This window comes from Ursus maritimus, unplaced genomic scaffold (assembly GCF_017311325.1).
Source record: "Ursus maritimus isolate PB19 unplaced genomic scaffold, ASM1731132v1 scaffold_2, whole genome shotgun sequence".
In the NCBI taxonomy this organism is placed as follows: Eukaryota; Metazoa; Chordata; class Mammalia; order Carnivora; family Ursidae; genus Ursus; species Ursus maritimus.
This window is the reverse complement of record NW_024424452.1, coordinates 22935858-22957591: the sequence shown is the minus strand read 5'-3', so window position 1 is coordinate 22957591 and position 21734 is coordinate 22935858. Positions and strand designations below refer to the sequence as shown.

The window sequence follows — 21734 nt, the reverse complement described above, 5'->3', positions numbered from 1 at the left end:
ACTAAGAATGTGTCTGAAGAAAGAGAAATTAAGGAATCGATCCCATTTACAATTGCACCAAAAACTATAAGATACATAGAAATAAATGTAGCCAAAGAGGTAAAGGATCTGTACTGTAGAAACTACAGAACACTTATATTTCATTTTTTAGTATTTTCTTTGAAGTATAACATACATACACACAGAAAAGTGCACAAATCAGAAGTGTGTTTTAATCCATTCAGGCTACTGCAACAAAAATATCATAAACTGTATAGCTTATAAGAAATAGAAATTTATTTCTCTCCGTCCTGCAATCTAGAGAGTCCAAGATCAAGGTGCCAGCAGATTCAGAAGGTCTGATGAGAATCCACTCTGTGGTTCATAGATGGCACCTCATTCATCACTGTCTCCTCATGTGACATGTGACAGAAGAAATGCAAGCTCTCTGGGGTCTCCTTTATAAGGGCACTAATTTGATTCATGAGGGCTCAGCCCTCATCACCTAATTATCTCTCAGGGGCCCCACCTCAAAGTGCCATCACACTGGGAACTGGGTTTTCAACTTAGGAATTTTGAGGAGACGCTAACATTCTAACTATTGTAGTAGAGTTGAATGGGTTCTCATGAAGAAAGTATGCACATTTTATTGTGACCCCGTGAGAAATAAAACACTCCCAACACTCTAGAAGTCTGCTTGTGTACCCCTCAAAACATTTTCCCCAAAGTATATACTAACCTAACTTCTAATATTACAAGTTAGTTTTGTCTGCCTTGACCTTGATAAATGGAATCAAGCACTGTATTATGTTGTGTCTGTGTGATTCAGCTAAATATGTAGCTGTAGTTCATTTATATTCATTGAGTTATATGAGTTTTAAGATTCCATAGTATGACTATCACAATTTATCTATTTCCCTTTAGTGTTTGGGGTTTGGGCATTATAAGTAATTCTTCTATGAATATTTTAGACATTTTTTTTACTGAATGTTAGATTATGCATATTTAACTCTAGTACATAGTGCCAAAGTTTGCCAGTAAAATATTACGAATTTTCACTTCCATTAACAATGTATGAAAATTCTGTTTGCTCTACATTTCACCAAAATTTTTTAAAAATTTTATCTAATTTTCTAATTTTAAAAAATTTTATGGGAGTGTATTAGCCTCAAAAATGTAGAGGTCTTTCACTTTTCTTTGTTTTAATTGTACAAGTCTTTCACCTTCTTGGTTAAGTTTATTCCTAAGTATTTTATTCTTTTCTTTAAGATTTTATTTATTTGAGAGAGAGCACGAGCTGGGTGAAGGGCAGAGGGAGAAGCAGACTCCCTACTGAGCAGGGAGCCTGATGCGAGACTTGATCTTGGGGACTCGATCCTGGGACTCCTGGATCATGACCTGAGCCAAAGGCAGACGCTTAACTGACTTAGCCACCCAGGCACCCCGTATTTTACTCTTTTTGATGCTCTTGTAAATGGAATTGTTTTCCTAATTTCATTTTAGGTTGCTCATTGGTAGTGTATAAAACTTCAACTGATTTTTGTGTGTTAACTTTGTATTCTCCTACATTGATGATTCATTTATTAATTCTGACTTTTTATGTGTGGAATCTGATTTGCATGTAAGATTGTCTCATCTGCTTGGATGCCTTCTATATGTATTTTTTCTAAATTATCGTTTTCCCATTGTGTATTTTTTACTTCTTTGTCATAAATTAATTGATCATATATGTGTGAATTTACCTCTCTGCTCTTTCTTCTGTTGCATTGCTCTATAGTCTGTTTTAATGACAGTACTGTACTGTTCTGATTTCTTTTTTTGTTTGTGGTTTTTTTTTTAATTTTTTAATCGTAATTTTTTTATTATATTGTTTGTCACCATACAGTACATCCCTGGTTTTGATGTAAAGTTTGATGATTCATTAGTTGCGTATAACCCAGTGCACCATGCAATACGTGCCCTCCTTACTACCCATCACCAGCCTATCCCATTCCCCCACCCACCTCTCCTCTGAAACTCTTTGTATAGGCCAGGCAGATACAGATAGGCAAACACAGTCTCTGCCTTCTACTCTAGAAGAGCTTTAAGTTAAAGAATTTAATATTGGTACATCAGTAAAATTCAATAGAAGTATTTAAAATAGCCTGTGAGGACTCATACCACTCTTTTGAATCTTCTTATTGTGTTCTACATTATATGCTTAGCGAAACTTTTTTGATGCTCTTTTGTTAACACTCGAAATACAAAATATTTCTTTAAAGAATGTAGTTCATAAAGATTACTGCTAAAACTGAATTTTCCCCCTTATTTTTTATCATAGTTTCAGTGTTTGCTTCTATCTTTTATAATTTAATTAAAACATACTTACATTCTTTAATACCTCCTAGAAGAGGGAATAACAAAAAGAAAGGGGATGTTAATCTAAGCAGTTTATAGTTTTATTTAAGGGTTTTTCATACCTGAACAATATGTGGTAAATTACTGGTGAAATCATCTCTAGGCTTGCAAGCATAATAGCACTGCCATACACTAGCTGAATAATTTTAATCAAGTCATTGAGCTCCTCCTCTATAACTGGGCATGATAATATTTCTTATTTCACCAAATTTGATTGTGATAGAAATAAATCAGATAATGTTTGTGAATGCATTTTGTATAGTTATATTGTTTTACATGATGTTTGGTTTGTGTTAACTCTCCCACAGGAGTATCTGCTCGTTTCAGGACTCAGTAATTGGATGCTCTGGGCTGCCTATTTCTTCACATTCCTGGCTTTGTATTCATTTATCATCCTTTTGCTGTGCATGATTTTCTTTGTGAAGGCAAGTGTCTATTTCACTGTAGCCATGCTATAGCTAAACTTCTAGAGGAAAAACAGATAACATGGTGTGGGCCTAATGGATTCAGATTGTCAGGAAGTGAACACATGTCTATTGTTTGACTCCACTCTGGAAATTAAAGGGCTGCTTAGTCTCTCAGCAAACTAAAGTTTAAGTCTAGGTGTGTGGACCTTTTGTAGTTAATGAATTGTTTACTCATCTCCCTGAGATTTATCTTTAGTTTCACTAGGACTATCAAAATATTTAAAGATGTTTCATTTCTCCTCTTCTGTTTTGCTGTGATGCCATTTAGAGTATGACTCAACTGGCTTCCTGATTGTTTTGTTAGATAGAACCTGTGCCAGTCATTCAATACAGTGACCCATCTCTTGTCTTCGTTTTTTTGCTGTGTTTTGCCATCGCCACAATATTCTTCAGCTTTATGGTTAGCACGTTCTTCAATAAAGGTGAGTCTAAAACTCCTGGGAGAGAGAATTAGTGACTCCATGGGGATTATATTTAGAAGCTTCTGTGACTTTCATTTGCCATCTCATCTGTAGCCTCTGTTTACATTCTAACTAAAAGACAAGTATTGTAAGTACATGAAATGGTACGAAAGGGAATGAAGGGAGCAGTGAAAATTAATATAGTATAGTATACATGTGAAAAAATGATAGAAACTAAAATAAGGTCACATTTGAGTATTCTTTTTAACCTTTACCTGCTGCTTTGCATATGGTATGCAGAGAGCAATGAAAATTAGTGAATCATAGTATACACAGGAAAAAAGGATTAACATACTCTAACTTCATATTAGGATTGAGATAAACCTAGGAATGCTTCCTATAGAGGTTAGTTTTTAAACATTTTTGAAAGACTGGAAGATCGGAATGGGAAGTCAAGTCAATGGACGTAAGTATCTAACAGTCATTCATTGTACCGGTACAGTATCTAATAAAGGCAAGCAAAAATTGTTTCCTTGCTTTTTGAGGGCTCACATGCCAATAGCAATCATGATCAGTAACTCTATTTCATTTTATTTTTTTTTCTCAGTAAATTATCATGAGTATTGTTAGTTCATGGGTCCTTACAAGGCGCATGATCACATGTACAACCTACAAGCAGCCAAAACAAACAAACAAATAAAACCAACCAACCCAGGAGGTAAAGAAAAGTGGTGTGTCAATGTAAGGCAGAATGTGATATACCAAAGAGAAAAATGACATAGTTAGGAAACAAATACTGTCATTCTCTGTTTCTGGAATTATGGAAGGCTAAATATTTAGAACAGTTTTGTACGTGTCTTTGGTTTATATGTGTTAGACTTTCACTATGGTACATACGTAGAAAAGGAATTCCTGGGTCATGGGGTTTGTAAATGTCCAACCTGACTACCTATGTCCAACACTTCCAAAGTAGTTCTGTGCATTTAGAGCCCCACTGGAAGAAGATGAGAATTCCTGTTATTCCATATCCTTGCCAAAATTTACTACATCATACTTTAATATGTGCCATACTGGAGATATGAAATACTATCTAATGGCAGTTCAAACCTGCATTTTCTTTTTTTTCTTTTTTTTATTATTATTATATTATGTCACCATACAGTACATCATTAGTTTTTGAGGTAGTGTTCCATGATTCATTGTTTGCATATAACTTGCATTTTCTCACTTACCGTGAGTGTTTGTTCTTAATATGGGTCATGTGTTTCCTTTTCTGTAAAATCTGTTTGTGTGTTCTTATCTATTATGATTATTGATTTGCAGGAGTTATTTATATATTCCTGCTACCTACCTTTTGTTAGTTGAAAATGTGTTGCAAAACTTGTCCCAGTTTGGAGCTTCCCCCCCCCTTTTTTATGGTGTCTTTTAATAGTTACTAATTTTAATGTAACCAATCTTTTCCTTTACCAATATTTTCCTTCATAGTTTGTGATATTAAATATTTCAGTGAAAAAATCCTCTACTCCAAAGTCACAAAATTATCTTCCTGTGTTCTTTTGTGTGTGGTATGATGTAGGAATTGATTGTTCTCCCAAGTGCATAGGCAGTTGTCCTAGCAACAAATGATAAACAGTTCACCTTTTCCTCACTACTCTGCAATACCTACTCTGCTATATGTCAAGTTCCCACACATGTGTGCATTTCTTTGGAGGTGGTCCTTTCACTGAAAGAGAAATTAAGAAAACAATCCCGTTTACAGTTGCACCAGAAATAATAAAATGCCTAGGAATTAATTTAACCACAGAGGTGAAAGACCTATATTCTGAAAACTATAAAACAATGATGAAAGAAATTAAAGAGGACACAAAGAAATGGAAAACATTCCGTGTTTATGGATTGGAAGAACAAATATTGTTAAAATGTCTGTACTACCCAAGGCAATGTACAGATTTAATGCAATCTCTGTTAACATACCAAAAGTATTTTTCACAGAACTAGAACAAAAAATCCTGAAATTTGTATGGAACCACAAAAGACCCTGAATAGCTGAAGCAGTCTTGTAAAAGAAAAGCAAAACTGGAGGTATCACAATTCCATACTTCAAGTATATTGCAAAACTGTGATAATCAAAACAATATGGTACTGGCACAAAACTAGACACATAGATCAATGGAACAGAATAGAGAACCCAGAAATAAACCTGCAATTATATGGTAAATTAATCTTTGACAAAGGAGGAAAGAATATCTGGTGGGAAAAAGAGAGTCTCTTCAACAAATGATGCTGGGAAAACTGGACAGTTACACGCAAAAGAATGAAACTGGACCCCTTTCTTATACTATACACAAAAATAAACTCAAAATGAATTAAAGGTTTCAAGTCTCTAAATGTGAGGCCTGAAACCATAAAAATCCTAGAAGAGAGCAGAGACAATAACTTCTTTGACATCAGCCAAAGCAACATTTTTCTAGATATGTCTCCTGAGGGAGGAAGTAAAAGCAAAAATAATTAACTATTGAGACCACATCAAAATAAAAATCTTCCGCACAGTAAAGGAAACAATCAACAGAATTAAAAGGCAAACTTCAGAGTGGGAGAAGATATTTACAAATGACATACCCAATAAAGGGTTAGTTAATATCCAAAATCTAGAAAAAAATGATTTACAACTCAACACCCAAAACGCAGATAATCAAATTAAGAAATGGACAGAAGACATGAAGAGACATTTCTCCAAAGAAGACGTCGAGATGACCAACAGACACATGAGAAGATGCTCAACATCCCTAATCATCAGGAAATACAAATCGTAACTATGGTGAGATAACTCCTCACACCTGTCAGAATGGTAAAAGTCAAAAACAAAGAATAATGAACATTGGTGAAGATGTGGAGAAAAAGTTGGTGCTTTTGGTGAGAATGGAAACTGGTGTAGCCACTGTGGAAAACAGTATTGGAGTTCCTAAAAAAATTAAAAATAGAATTGCCTTATAATCCAGTAATTCCCCTAATGGATATTTACCCCCAAAATACAAAAACACTAATTCAAAGGGACACATGCACCCCTATGTTTATTGTAGCATTAACAATAGACAAATTATGGGGGCGCCTGGGTGGCACAGCGGTTAGGCGTCTGCCTTCGGCTCAGGGCGTGATTCCGGTGTTACGGGATCGAGCCCCATGTCAGGCTCCACTATGAGCCTGCTTCTTCCTCTCCCACTCCCCCGCTTGTGTTCCCTCTCTCACTGGCTGTCTCTATCTCTGTCAAATAAATAAATAAAATCTTTAAAAAAAAAAAAACAATAGCCAAATTATGAAATCAGCCCAAGTGTCCATCGATAGATGAATGGATAAAGAGGAGGTGGTGTACACACACACACACACACACACACACACACACACACACACACCATGGAATATTATTCAGCCATAAAAAAGAATGAAATCAGACCATTTGCAACAACATGGATGGAGATAGAATAATGCTAAGTGAAATAGAGAAAGACAAATACCATATGATTTCACTCATATGTAGAATTTAAGACACAAAACAAAGGACAAAGAAATAAAAAGGGAGAGAGAGGTAAACCAGAAACTCTTAACTACAGAGAACTAACATTGTTACCAGAAAGGTGGTGGGTGGGGGATGGATGAAATAGGTGAATGGAATTAAGAATACAGTTATCATGATGAACATTGAGTAATGTATAGAATTGTTGAATCAGTTTATTGTAAGCCTGAAACAAGTGTAATGTTAACTATACTGGAATTAAACAAAAACCTTTAAAAAATGTTGCTGTATTCAGTTTGCTAGATTTTGTTGATGACTTTTGCATCTATAATTCACATATTTTATTTTCTTGTGATGTCTTTCCCTGACTTTGTTACTTGGGTTATTCTGACCTCATGGAATGAGTTATGAAGCAGTCCTTTCTCTATATATTTTGGAAAGTTTAAGAGGGATTGGTGTTAATTATTCTCTAAATTTCCATATAATTCACCAGTGAAGCCATTTGGTATTTTGCTTTTTTATTTTTTTAAGATTTCATTTATTTTGTGTACGTGTGTGTGTGGTGTGTGTGTGTTTACTTTTATTTATTTTATTTTTATTTTTCATAATTATGTTTCCTCCAGTTCCATCCATGTTGATGCAAATGTTGGGTAATCATCCTTTCTGATGGCTGAGTAATATTCCATTGTATATATGGACCACATCTTCTCTATCCGTTTGTCTGTTGATAGGTATCTCAGCTCCTTCCACAGTTTGGTTATTGTGGACAATGCTGCTATGAACATTGGGGTGCATATGGCCCTTCTCTTCACTACATCTGTATTGGGGTAAATACCTAGTAGTGCAATTGCTGGGTCATAGGGTAGCTCTATTTTTAACTTTTTGAGGGACCCCACACTGTTTTCTAAAGTGGCTGTACCAACTTGCATTCCTACCAACAGTGTAAGAGAGTTCCCCTTTCTCCACATCCTCTCCAACATTTGTTGTTTCTTGCCTTGTCGATTTTTGCCATTCTTAACTGGTGTAAGGTGGTTTCTCAATGTGGTTTTGATTTGAATTTCCCTGATGGCTAATGATGTTGAACATTTTTTCATGTGTCTGTTAGCCATTCGTATGTCTTCATTGGAAAGTGTTAATATCTTCTGCCCATTTTTTGATTTGATTATTTTTTTTTTTGGTGTGTTGAGTTTAAGAAGTTATTTATTTGAGAGAGAGCAAGCATGAGTGGGGGGAAGCAGGGGGTGGAGGGAGAGGGAGAAGAGACTCCCCACTGAGCAGGGATCCCAACGTGGGGCTTGATCCCAGGACCCCAAGATCATGACCTGAACCGAAGGCAGCTGCTTAATGGCCTGAGCCACCGAGGCATCCCTGATACTTCACTTTTTTAAATTGGAAAGTTCTTGGTAGTAATTCAATATCTTTGCTTGTTATAGGTCCATTCAGATTTTCTATATCTTCCTGAGTTAATATTGGTAGGTTCTGCATTTCAGAGATTTTGTCCATTGCATCTAGGTTATGTAATTTGTTATTATTAATATTTCTTATTTGTATTACTTTCAAGTCAGTATGAAAATCCATTGAGATGTTTGTCTTTTTTTTAATTTTAATTTTGTTAATTAACATATAGTGCAGTATTGGTTTCTGGAGTAGACTTCAGTGATTCATCACTTACATACGACATCCAGTGGTCATCACAAGTGCCCTCTTTAATACCCATCACCCATCTAGCCCATCCCCCACCCACCTCCCTCCATCAATCCTCAATTTGTTCTCTATCAAGAGTCTCTTATGACTTGTTTCTCTCTCTCCTATTTTTCTTTCCCTGCTTTCCATTCGTTCATCTGTTTTCCTTCTTAAATTCTGCATATAAGTGAAATCATATGGTATTTATCTTTCTCTGATGACTTATTTCACTTAACATAATACACTCTAGCTCCATCCATGTTTTGCAAATAGCAAGATTTCATTCTTTTTGATGGCTGAGTTATATTCCATGGTATATATACCACATCTTCTTTATGCTATGTTTATCTCCTTTGGATAAATACCTAGTAGTGCAGTTGCTGGGTTGTAGGGTAGCTCTATTTTTAACTTTTTTGAGGAACCTCCATGCTGTTTTCCAGAGTGGCTACACCAGTTTCCATTCCTACCAACAGTTAAGAGAGTTCCCCTTCTTTCCATATTTTGGGTATTGTGGACATTGCTGCCATAAACATTGGGGTGCATGTGCCCTTTCAAATCTCTATGTTTATATCCTTTGGGTAAATACCTAGTAGTTTAATTGCTGGGTCATAGGGTAGTTCTATTTTTAACTTTTGTGAGGAACTTCCATACTGTTTCCCAAGTGGCTGCACCAGTTTGCATTCCCACCAACAGTGTAAGAGGGTTCCCCTTTCTCCACATCTTCACCAAATCTATTTTTTCCTGAGTTGCTCATTTTAGCCATTTTGACAGGTGTGAGATGGTATCTCACAGGTGGTTTTCGTTTGTATTGCCCTGATGCCCGTGAGCATTTTTTCATGTCTGTTAGCCTTCTGTATGTCTTCTTCACAGAAATGTCTGTTCATACCTTCTCCCCATTTCTAAACTGGATTTTTTGGTTTTGGGCTGTTGAGTTTAATAAGTTCTTTATAGATTTTGGATACTAGCCCTTTATCAGATATGTTGTTTGCAAACATCTTCTCCCATTCTATAGGTTGCCTTTTAGTTTTGTCGATTGCTTGCTTTGCTGTGCAAAAGCTTTTTATCCTGATGAAGTCCCAACAGTTCATGTTTGCTTTTGTTTCCCTTGCCTTTGGAGACGTATCTAGCAAGAAGTTTCTGGGGCTGAGGTCAAAGAGGTTGCTGCCTGTGGTCTCTGCTAGGATTGTGATGGATTCCTGTCTCACATTTAGGTCTTTCATCCATTTTGAATTTGTGTAAGGTGTAAGAAAGTGGTCTAGTTTCATTGCAAGCATATACCCCACTGTAGCAGACTTCTGAAAGTTTCAGTTCTGTGCTCTGCTGCTTATAATACTTTGGGGTAGCCTCCTTAAGCAGGTGTATCACTGGGTTCAAGTCTCAGAACCTTCTACCTTCCAAATGGTGGTTGTTTTTCTATTTGTAGGCTTGCAGCATTTGTTTTCTCAGATCTCTGATTGATTTCTTAGGTATTCAGAATGATTTGATACTATCTAGCTGTATTTGAGGGATGAGACAAACTTAGGGCCCCCCTACTCCTCCACCATCTTAAATTCTCCTCTCTAGCAGATTATTTGAGCCCAAGAAGGTGGTCCTTGGAAACTCTGATCTATAGCTAGTCAGCAGGAGAAAAGGTAATAACCTGGGCTTGGGACTGGCATCTGAAGTTGAGGTAAGGGGAATAGCCCTGTAGGACTGAATCCTTAAACTGTGGAATCTGATGCTATCTTGGAATAGTGCCAAAATTGAGTTGAATTTTGTGACACCCAGCTAATGTCCTGGAGACTTGCTTGATGGTGTGGGGAAAATTCCCCTACATATCCACTTTAAAATTGAGGTCCAACAACAACTTTTTAGAGTATAAAGTTGACTGGAAACTTTTAAATTATATAGGTATATAATTTATCAGGTTAAAAAGATTTTATTCATTTACTGTTTCAAGAATTTTATCTGAGCTAAGGATGTAGAGTTTTATTTAGCATTTTTTATTTGCATTTATTGAAATGGTAAAAATATATTTTTTCTTAACATCGTACATTATATAAGCTGATTTTTAAATATAATACCAATCTCATATTCTTGGAATAAATTTAAATTTGTCAGGATATGTTTTCCTTTATATTCATGCTGGATTAATTTTGCTTATATTTGTTTTAAGATTTTTACCTATATGTTCAAGAGTGAAATTGCTCTATAATTTCCTTTTTTATACTGTCTTTATTTGATTTTGATATCAAGTAATGGTAGTTTTATAAAAGTATTTAGGAAGGATGTCCTCTTTTCCTGTATCTCTATCTCTCTGGGAATTTCAGCACAGTATTCTAATTATTTCTTCTTTGAATATCTGCTAGAAGTTGCTGAAAAAGCACTGGGAAGGGTTTTAATTATTGATTCAATTTCTTTTATGACCTTAGGACATTCAGGTTTTCTAGTTCTTTCAGTTTTGGTAAGTTGTATTTTCTTTTCTTTTTTCTTTTTTTTTTTTTTGTTCACTATTTTTATAATAATTTTTTATTATGTTATGTTAGTCACCATACAGTACATCCTTAGTTTTTGATGTACTGTTCCATGATTCATTATTTGTGTATAACACCCAGTGCACCATGTAATATGTGCCCTCCTTAATACCCATCACCGGCCTATCCCAATCCCCCACCCCCTGCCCCTCTGAAGCCCTCAGTTTGTTTCCCAGAGTCCGTAGTCTGTCACGGTTCATTCCCCCTTCTGTTTACCCCACCTTCATTCTTCCCTTCCTTCTACCAATCTTCCTATACTTTCTTTAACTTATATTTTTAGTTTTGAAATCTGTTGGTGCAATGTCATTAATTTAATATGGTTTCTTATGTTTTTAATGTCTTTACTAATGTCTGTCATGACCTATCCTCTTTTACTCTTCATACTGGTAATTTGTGTCTTCTCTTTTTCTTTTTTTTTTCTTAATCAGTTTCACAACAGGTTTGTTAGTATTAGTCTCTACAGAGAATCAGCTTTTGGCTTTGTTGATCCTCTTAACATTCCATAAACTTTGTATTTATTACCATTTTTTAAAACTTGTGATAGTGAATGTTTGTCTTATTTCTTTTAATAAATGAATTTAAGGCTAGTCATTTCGCTCTTAGTACTGGTTTGACTGCATGACACAAATTTTGATAAGTAAGCTTTTTCCTGTTGTTACATTAAAATGTTTTATAATTTTTCTTATAATTTTCTTCTTTATTTGAGAATTATTCATAGATGTATATCTTGAATTTCTCAACATATTGGGTTTTTATGGATATCTTCTGGTTATTGATTGCCAGTTTAAAATAATTCCTTTGAAATTTGTTAGGATTTACTTTATGACCTAGTCAGTGTCCGGTTTTTAAAAAATCAATATTCCAATGTTTGAAAAATGTATATTTTGAGGTTGCTTGGGGTAGTCGACATGTATTTTCACTAGGCCAAGTTTGTTAATTCTGAGAAAAATGGTTAAAATTTCCACTACGATTGTACATTTATATATTTATTCTAGAACTTCTGTTTTTTTTTTTTTGCATTATATATTTTGATGCTATTTTATCAGGTGTATCTAATATATTGTCTTTGTTATCTCTTATTTGTTATCTCTCATTCTCTTTATAATTTTAATTTTAAAAAAGAACACACATTGATCAGTATATAAAACGTAAGTGTTCTAGTTGGTGAATATGGTATGTAAGTGAGGTAAAGAGGGAAAGGAAGAATCATTCCTAGTAGTGGGATAATATGTTGTACTTTATAATATACCATTTTTATTTAGCTGAATTTTAACTCCTAATGATGTTAATTGGTTTATTAACAGGAATTTTCTTTTTAGTGTTTTATCAGAGTCACATTTTTGGAACTCTTCATATTTTAAACCATATCTGCTTTTTGAGACCAACTTTGTATTTCTATTTATTCAGGTATCCTTCGTTTCCCCAAGTATCATGACATAGACTGAATCTCATAGTATTTGGAAATACAATCTAGGTATTTTCTAATTATGTCATTAATAGTATTTACATTTGTAATTTTTTATACTGAATGGTAATAAATATGTAAAATTTCCATTAAGAACTATAATATTCATAGTTACTACATTATAGAATGATAAATTCCAGAAGAATTACTGATGTTTAATTTCAGCCATTCATTCAAAATATACTTTTGTGCACCTACTAAATGCCACGCATTATATAATGGTGAGCAAATGGTGAAAAATAAATTTCTATTCTCACTGTGCTTATTTTATTACACTCTTCCAGTAACACGAAGTTATTTGTAGTTTAGGTTTCTGCATGTTGCTTTAATTGACCTTATAATTTCCTTTTTATTTCCAGCACATTTTGCTGTTTCTGTTGGAGGTTTCATTTATTTTGCTACCTACTTTCCAATTGTTACAGTCTCTACAAACTTTGTGCAAATGACATTCACCCAGAAGCTGGCTTCCTGTCTCAGCTTGAATATTGCAATGGCACTGGGAACTAAATTCCTTGTCAAGGCAGAGATGGAGAGTGAGTATTTACCTTATAAATTTGACCATATTCTGACAAGATGTTCACAATTTTAAAATTAATATTATTAAAATGCCCTTCAGAAAATGGTATTACTTCATACAATCACCTGTAGTACATGAGTGCTTCCACATTCTCTCCATAAATTTACTCAGGTCTGTTAGTATCTTTCCCTACTCATTTGGAGTTCCTGGCTGCTGTTAAGTGCCAAGAGAGGAAGCAAAACAGGTCTGCTCTTAGTAACTTTTAGTCTTCCTTTTTTATCAGTGCAATATCTACACAAAAATTCTTCTAGTCTTCTCTTCTGTAGATAACATTTATCCCTGCTTTTCAATGATTATGGTTTTCTAAAATTATATTTTCCAGTGAACATTTAGCATGAGGAGGGGTGGAAAGGGAGGAGTCAGTGTCTTAACCCGTAGGTTTGCTTATTTTTCTTAAAGTTTATATTCCTGACTTAGTATATTTTGTCTTTTTTTTAGGTTTTATTTTATTTTTTTATTATGTTAGTCACCACACAGTATTTCATTAGTTTTTAATGTAGTGTATATTTTATCTTTGTTTCACTCATAAATGATTGTTTCTGGCACACTAGGAAGCATCTTACATGATTACTTGCTCAGATGTCCTAAATTCTAATGGTATAAGAAAGTAACTGACTATAATAGGAATCTCTGTAGAATATTAACACCTTTTTTCTTCACTTTTTAATTATGATGCAGATGGATAACTGTTTTAGTGTCAATTGGCACCTAAATTAAATGTCAACTGTTATCTCTTAGAAATTGGAATTAAATGGAGTAACATCTTCTCATCACCCAAAATGGAGAACTTTGACTTTGCCCACGTACTGGGAATGTTTTTATTTGATGCTTTCTTATATGGCCTTGTGGCCTGGTATATAGAAGCTGTCTTTCCAGGGGAGTATGGTGTGCCCAAGCCATGGAACTTTTTCTTGCTGGTGAGTTCTAATGCTTCTGTTACTGAGAGAGGCCACAGCCCCTATGAACATGTATTGTAATTTCTGTAAAAGCCACCATGAGCTAATTGTGCACTATCTATAATTGATCCAATAGATCAGGTGAATCATTTTAGTGACTCTGGCCATTTATTGGCATTTTCCTAATACACTTTAAAGCATCCAGTATATATATAACTATTAAATAATCTGTAGATCATGGCCTGTAACTCCAATCTTCACAAATTCTGAGTATTCCATCACATTTACAGGCAAGTATTTCATAAATGATTGAACTCGGGCATAAGGAAATTAATATAGTATGGGTCTTTGGGTGGTAAAAAGAAGAGGTTTAGTTATGTCCCCTATCTGGGCACTCACCACTTGTTTTATATCCTTGTTTAGCACAGATCTCTTAGAGTCAGAGCCATAGCATGATGGGAATCATGTATATCTTGCCCTCCTTTCTCAGTCTTTTCCTTTGTTCTTATTGGTTTATGTATGGCTAAGAGAAGATATGACAAAGAGTGGTGCAGTCATTTTTGCTATGACCTCATTTTGGAGCAATTTTCATTGTCCCTCTTGGACAGTTATGATTTTAATAGAATAGTCTGCTTTTATGCCTTGGGGATTCAAGTTAAGCCAATTAGCTCCAAAATTTAATCCCAAGAAATTTTCAGCAATCCATTCTCAGTACAAAAGGTAACAGGCTAGAGTATTTTCTATTGCATCATTTTTCAATACCATTGCAGTGATTTCACTTTTATTCTCCCCTCCTTTTTAGCGCTCTCACTGGTTTGGGGAAACACCTGAGGAAAAAAAGGAAACAAGGCAATTTTATGAAACAAATGGAAGCAAGTATTTTGAAGCAGAGCCTGCTAATTTGGTGGCAGGTATCCAAATCAAACACTTGTGCAAGGTATTGTTTCACAAATTTTTTCTTCTTGATGGGACTGAAATTTAGTTTATAGTTCATCGTAAATGATTATAGTTACTAGAAATATCAAGAAAAATATTACATGCTAATAATAAGTCATGGCCATTCTGTTTACTTCCTTTGAGAAAGATCAAAATTAAACTTTTTCAGTATGTAATAAAAAGTCACATCTTTCTCCTTCCTCCAGAATAGATTCAGGTTTTTTATAAACTATATGGTGTCTTCCACAAATGCTCTCATTTTAAAAAGTAGAGTCTATTGTAGATGAATAATTTGAATGTATGAACAGTAATTTCTGTTCACAAATGTTTTGCATTTATCTGTTACGTAACCTTTCCTCTGTCAAGGAATTCATCAAGGGAGGACTTTTGAATCTCTTAATTTATCTGCACCAACTGTAGGCATGTAGTATTCAGGTAACCTATACATTGGCTGGCATTGCCTCTCAGAGGTCTACCTAAGCTTGGTTTGAGCTCCTAACCCCACAGCCTTGGGAAACCCAGAGCCCTCCCTGCAAATTCAGCTAATTTTGGAGATGTGTATATAACCATCAACAAAACAGAACAGCCTGAATGGGAGAAGATAATTGCAAATGATATATCTGATAAGGGGTTAATATCCAAAATATGGAAAAAAACCTCACAGAACCCAACACCAAAAAAAGAAACAATCTGATTTAAAAATGGACAGAGGACCTGAACATTTTCCCAAAGAAGATGGCCAACAGATACATGAAGAAGTGCTCAACATCACTCATCATCAGGGAAATGCAAATCAAAACCACAATGAGATATCACCTCACACCTGTCAGAATGGCTAAAATAAAAGACACAGGAAACAACAGTGTTGGCAGGGAGAAAAAGGAACCCTCATGTACTGTTGGTGGTAGAATTACCATATGATCCAATAATTCCACTATTGGTATTTACCCAGGGAAAATGAACACAGTAACTCAAAAAGATATATGTAGCTCAGTGTTTACTGAAGCATTATTTACCATAGCCAAAATGTGGAAGCAGCCTAAGTGCCCATCAGTAGATGAATGGATAAGGAAAATGTGTATATGTACACAATGGAATATTACACAGTCATAAGAAAGGATGAGATTGTGCCATTTGACACAACATGGATGGACCTAGAGTGTATTATGCTACATAAAATAAGTCAGACTGAGAAACACAAATATCGTATGATACAACTCCTAAGTGGAAGCTAAAAAGTGAATAAGCAAAAAGCAGAACCAGAACTGTAAATACAGAGAACAAATTGATGGTTCTAGAGGGAAGGGGGATGGGAGCTTGGGGAAAATGGGTGAAGAGGAAAGAAAGATACAGGCCTCCAGTTATGGCATGAGCAAGTTAGGGGAATAAAAAGAGCATAAGGAATATAGTTAATAATTTCATAATAGTGATGTAATGGAACAGATGGTAGCTATACTTGTGGTGAACATAATGTATAAACTTGTCAAATCCCTAAGTTGTACACCTGAAACTAATGTAACATTGTGTGTCAACTATAATCAAAATTAAAAATATTTAGTAAAGCCCTTGTTTTATATGGAGAAATATGTAAGGTGGTGCCTCAGGGTGCCATTCAATCAAACAGTAGTGACAGTAACAACTTAAGGCATTATTTGTCAGGAACCCCAACAGAAGCCAAAGATAAAGAAGGATTGTCTCAAATATATTTGTAGGAGTGGCTTTTGTGACTTGAGTGAGAAAAATCTAAATAAAATTGTGCTACAAGAAATACCCCTAGCTTCTTTAAAAGGACTGAAATAGTAAAAAATGAACAGAGGCCTTTGAACTGTCAAACTCCTACAAATAGAAAGCAGTCTAGAAAAAACAGCTGTAGCCATGGGATGTTTTTCATGGTGAAGGAAGGATGATTGAGAAGTCAGAGTTGAGAAAAAAGGTAGAGTCAAGAACCTTGGAGAATCATTCTCTGGTCTTGAGTCCTAATCAAAGAACTGCCAGCAATGCCAAATAGTAGATTTCAGAATTTAATTTGACTGCTTTATGCTTCTTGCTTTCCACTTACTTCATGTATAGTGGTTAAATTATGCATATCCCACGAGTTTGTGTTGGCTTTGTGGGGAGAGTGAAAGATGGTAGATTTCAAGTCCCTTTTGATCACAGGTCTTCTGTTCTAGAGTAATTGTACTCTAAGAGGTAATCTCCAGAAACTAGACCACAGGAGGCTCATTGACACCTGGACCTGATTTAGATGACAAGACCCTGGACTTTGAGGGGATGCTATAAGTGCTTGAGACATTTGTAGCACTGAGAGCAGATGAAGGTGTTGTTATGTGAGAACAAAATGAATCATTGGAGGCAGAGGGTGAACTGTGGTTGCTGGCAGCCTTCATGATGGCCCCCAGGGATCCTCACTGATACTCACATTTTTGTGTAGTCTCCTTCTGCAGTGAATAATAGGCTGACCTTGTAACCTGTATAATACTGTGCAAGTAAAGTATGGGACTTCTAAGACTGGGTCATAGCAGTCATTATGGCTTTTGCCTTGATTGTGAATTGCTTGCTCTGAAGATAGCACCATATCATTCAAGCTGCTCATATAGACAAGAACTGAATCTTCTCCAAACAATCAGTATGAACTTGAGTCCAAGGCCTGCTTGGAAGTGGATAGCCTGGTCTTTTTTTTTTTTTTTTTTTAAGATTTTATTTCTTTATTCATTCGACAGAGATAGAGACAGCCAGCGAGAGAGGGAACACAAGCAGGGGGAGTGGGAGAGGAAGAAGCAGGCTCATAGCGGAAGAGCCTGATGTGGGGCTCGATCCCCTAACGATAGGATCACGCCCTGAGCCGAAGGCAGACGCTTAACCGCTGTGCCACCCAGGCGCCCCAGGATAGCCTGGTCTTGATCAAGTGTTCAGATGACTTTAGCCCAGGTTGTCACTTGATTGCAACCTCAGAAAGACCCTGAACCAGTTTCACCCAATTAATCTACCATATGACCATGCTTTTGCAGGTGGACCCAGTCAAAGCAATAAGGAATATACTAGTGAGAGGAATACCAGCATCACTGATAAAGGCTGGCAGTAGGAGATAACCTTAACAGAAATGAACTCACTAGTAGCAGTGGAGGTAATGTGAGTCCAACATAATAGAGGATAGGTGGTGACACAGGAACAATTTTTCTAATAAAGTGTCAAGTATGGAGGGACAGTCTAGGACACCTGGTCCACAAATGATGGTAGAACACAGCTCTCTTGCGGCAAGATAGGAGGATAGCTAGTGACTATATTGCCCAACCTGTACTACCAGAAGAAATAAAAGTTGGATCATCAGGAGCTAAGACAGCACCTGATATAGAAATTCATGGTCTCCTCCACAGTTTTCAGTTTTCAGAGCACATACTCATTGACTGAAGGAGAGTCTGGATTGGCTAGGTAGAAGTGCTCTGCAACACCACAGCAAGTGAACATGATAATGATTACCCAAGTCCCGCAAGGGGGCTTCCAGCAATTTACTTGTGTAACCATACTTGGAGACCCAAAGTACCATCAGGATCCTGTTGTTAGAGCAAGGCTATGTGCAGGCTAGGTAATAAATGTAATCTTGGCTTTTGATGACTTACAGTAGGTATACTGGGACTACAGTACCATCTAGTGGACATTTCCATAGTTGCCAAATGTATCATCAGAAATGACATCCGTGACAGTTAGTGTAAACCCTTACCTTGGCTCCTTGACCTCTGGGGAAGAGCTATCCTACTGGAAAAGCCAGGTGGAATCCTTTGAAACTGTGTACCCTCACTGGTCAAGATGGTAAATCAAAGGCAACATCACATTCTTGGGAAAGTGGCTGAGATGAAAGCAGCATAACTAGCAATTCCCCTTAACCCCATTTAACTCCCCACTCTGGTCCTTGCATACCTGCACAATGACAGTGGATCTACCACAAATTCAAACAAATAGTTCACCTATTTGCAGCTGTTGTGTCAGATGTGGTCATTTTCACTTGTGATATGTTAATACAGCCTGAGAACATGATATAGGGCCACGGATTTGGCAAATTCATTTTTCCTGTACCATAAAAATGGGGATCAGAAATCTTTGTATTCATTTGAGTAGACAGCAACAGTATATATTTATTTGTCCAGGATTATAGGCTCTTCAGCTCTCTGTCCTAATATAATCTGAAGGGAGCTGGATTAGCTATACATTTTGGAGAGCATCACTCTCGCCCACTATATTGATAATTGGACCAGATAAGCAAGAAATGGCAAGTATTTTGGAGGCCTTGGTCAAGCATGTATTCTGAGGAAGGGACAGATAAAGCCTGTAAAGATTCAGGAGCTCACTACATCAGTAAAATTTTTCGAAGTTAGTGATCTTGTATCTGCCAGTAAGTCTTTCCAAAGCAAAGGATAATTTAGTGTATTTTGTACTTCCCACAATGAAAAAGGAAAAATGAAAAGTGTGCCTGCTGGCCACTTCAGGTTTTGAAGCCAATATATTCTGTACCTGAGAATACTGCTTTTACCCCTATACCAAGTAACACACACACACACACACACACACACACACACACACACACACACACACAAATGCCAACTTTGACTGGAGTCCAGAGCAGGAAAGGAAACTGCACCAGGTCCAGGATGTAGTAGATGTCATCCCAACTCAGACTTCATGGTATTAATGGTAAACCTCAAGGGAAGAATAACAATGCAGACATCTAGGGTTCTGGATCAAGGCCATGCCATCAGTAATTGAAGCAGAGAATTATATTTGTCAAAAAACAGTCTGGCATGCTGTTGAGCCTTGGTAGAGATAAAGCACCTGATCGTGGGATACCAAGTAACTGTGTCCAGAAATGGCCATCATGAGCTTGGTTCCATCATGAGCTGAACCATCATATCAGTAGGGAGAGGCAAGACCAACAGCTACCCGTCATAAGATGGAAGTGGTATATCAAAGATTGAACATGAGCAGAATCAGTGGACATCAGGAAGCTATGTGAGCAGGGAATCTAAATCTTCATGTCATCCGTAACTATTACTTCAGTACTTCTCCCTCAGCTCACACACATGGCCATACTGAGGTCTCAGGTTAACCAACTCACACAGGAAGAAAACGTTCCAAGGCTGCTTCACAGGTAGCTCAGCTTGGTACATGAGTGAAGGTCATAAATGATAAGCAGCTGCACTGGAACCCCAAATAGGAATAACCTTGAAAGACAAAAGGAGAAGAAATCCTCCTGAAGCACAGAGCTTCAGGCCATTCTCCTGGTCCTCCACTTTGTGTCACAGGATTGACATGAAACCACTGAACTGAGCAGTGGTGAATGATCTGGAGAATTAAGGGCCTACAGTGAAAAAGACTGGAAGTTTAGGGACAAGAAATTCTAAGGTAGAGGCACATGGATGGAACTATAGGAATGAGAACAAAGTGGGAAGATCTTTATAATACATCAACATCCACCAGAGACCACATATCACAGAAGAAGTACTAAATAATCATGTAGACAAATCAACTCAGGTGACATTAGCCAGCCTCTGCCTTCAGTAATCATAAAAGTGGTACAGGAATAGAAATCTGTAGTGGCAGGAGTACAAGAAAAGCTGAAATACAGGCACTTTCTCCCTAAGTTAACCTTGCTATTCTTATTGACACATTTCTAGCATCTCCTCAACAAACTCACTTCTGAGGACCGTTCCACAAGGAGATCAGACATCTACTTGGTGTCTAGATGAGTACTTTGGACCCCTTTCACGCTGAAAGGGGCTTCATTTCATCTTATGGAAATCAACCCTTACTCTAGGCACATTTTTGCCTATACAGCCTCAGGCAAGATGACATCCCAGACCTTGTTGATTGGTCCACCAGTCTGGGATTCTACATACTGTCACATCAAAGAATCCCACTTTCCAGCAAAGGAGGTACAGCAGTGAGCTCACAACACTGAGCTACCCTATAACCCAGCCATTGCACTACTGGGTGTTTACCCCAAAGATACAGACGTAGTGAAGCGAAGGGCCATATGCACCCCAGTGTTCATAGCATCATTGTCCACAATAGCTAAATTGTGGAAGGACCCGAGATGCCCTTCAGCAGATGACTGGATTAAGAAGATGTGGTCCATGTATACAATGGAATATTACTCAGCCATCAGAAAGAACAATTACCCAACATTTGCCGCAACATGGACGGGACTGGATATTATGCTAAGTGAAATAAGTCAAGCAGAGAAAGGCGATTATCATATGGTTTCACTCATTTATGGAACAGACGAAATAGCAGGGAGATCGGTAGGAGAAGGAAGGGAAGAATGAAGGGGGGCTTAAACAGGAGGGGGAATGAATCATGAGAGACTGTGGACTCTGGGAAACAAACTGAGGACTTCAGAGGGGCGGGGGTTGGGGCATTGGGATAGGCCGGTGATGGGTATTAAGGGGGGTACGTATTGCATGGAACACTGGGTGTTATACACAAACAATGAATCATGGAACACTACATCAAAAACTAATGATGTACTATATGGTGACTAACATATAATATAATATATTTAAAAATAAAATGAAACCTTGAGAAAATAAAAGCTTTGTTTTGGATGTAAAACTTTACACATTGATCTAAATAGAGATTTCAAATAAGCAGTTCATGAGCCTGATGCTTTGGTCTAGGGAAAAGAGAGGATGAGGACACGTAGGGAGAAAACATTTACTACCACTTGGGGTAAAAGAGAAATAGCTCTTTTTTGTTACACAAGATGTTTTTCTTTATTCACCATCAGAGGGTTATATTAGAAGGAATATACGTTTAAAGTCTGAAATGGGCTCGAATCCCAACTTTTTGACTTAGATATTGTGTTTCTTAAAGTATTTTTACTTCATTTTCCTTAAAAATTTAATCAAAATCTGTTTA

The 21734-nt window shown here is 36.6% G+C and overlaps 1 protein-coding gene across 1 annotated transcript in view; it reads left to right on the top strand.

Moving 5' to 3' along the window:
- The window catches only part of LOC103668907 (ATP-binding cassette sub-family A member 3-like), a 147155-nt gene that overhangs the window by 18772 nt on the left and 106649 nt on the right, over positions 1-21734 (top strand). The window contains exons 6-10 of the mRNA XM_040636563.1: positions 2685-2801; positions 3148-3265; positions 12776-12949; positions 13732-13910; positions 14692-14826. Of these exons, the coding sequence (XP_040492497.1) occupies positions 2685-2801; positions 3148-3265; positions 12776-12949; positions 13732-13910; positions 14692-14826 (723 nt within the window). The remainder of the gene's footprint in view (positions 1-2684; positions 2802-3147; positions 3266-12775; positions 12950-13731; positions 13911-14691; positions 14827-21734) is intronic.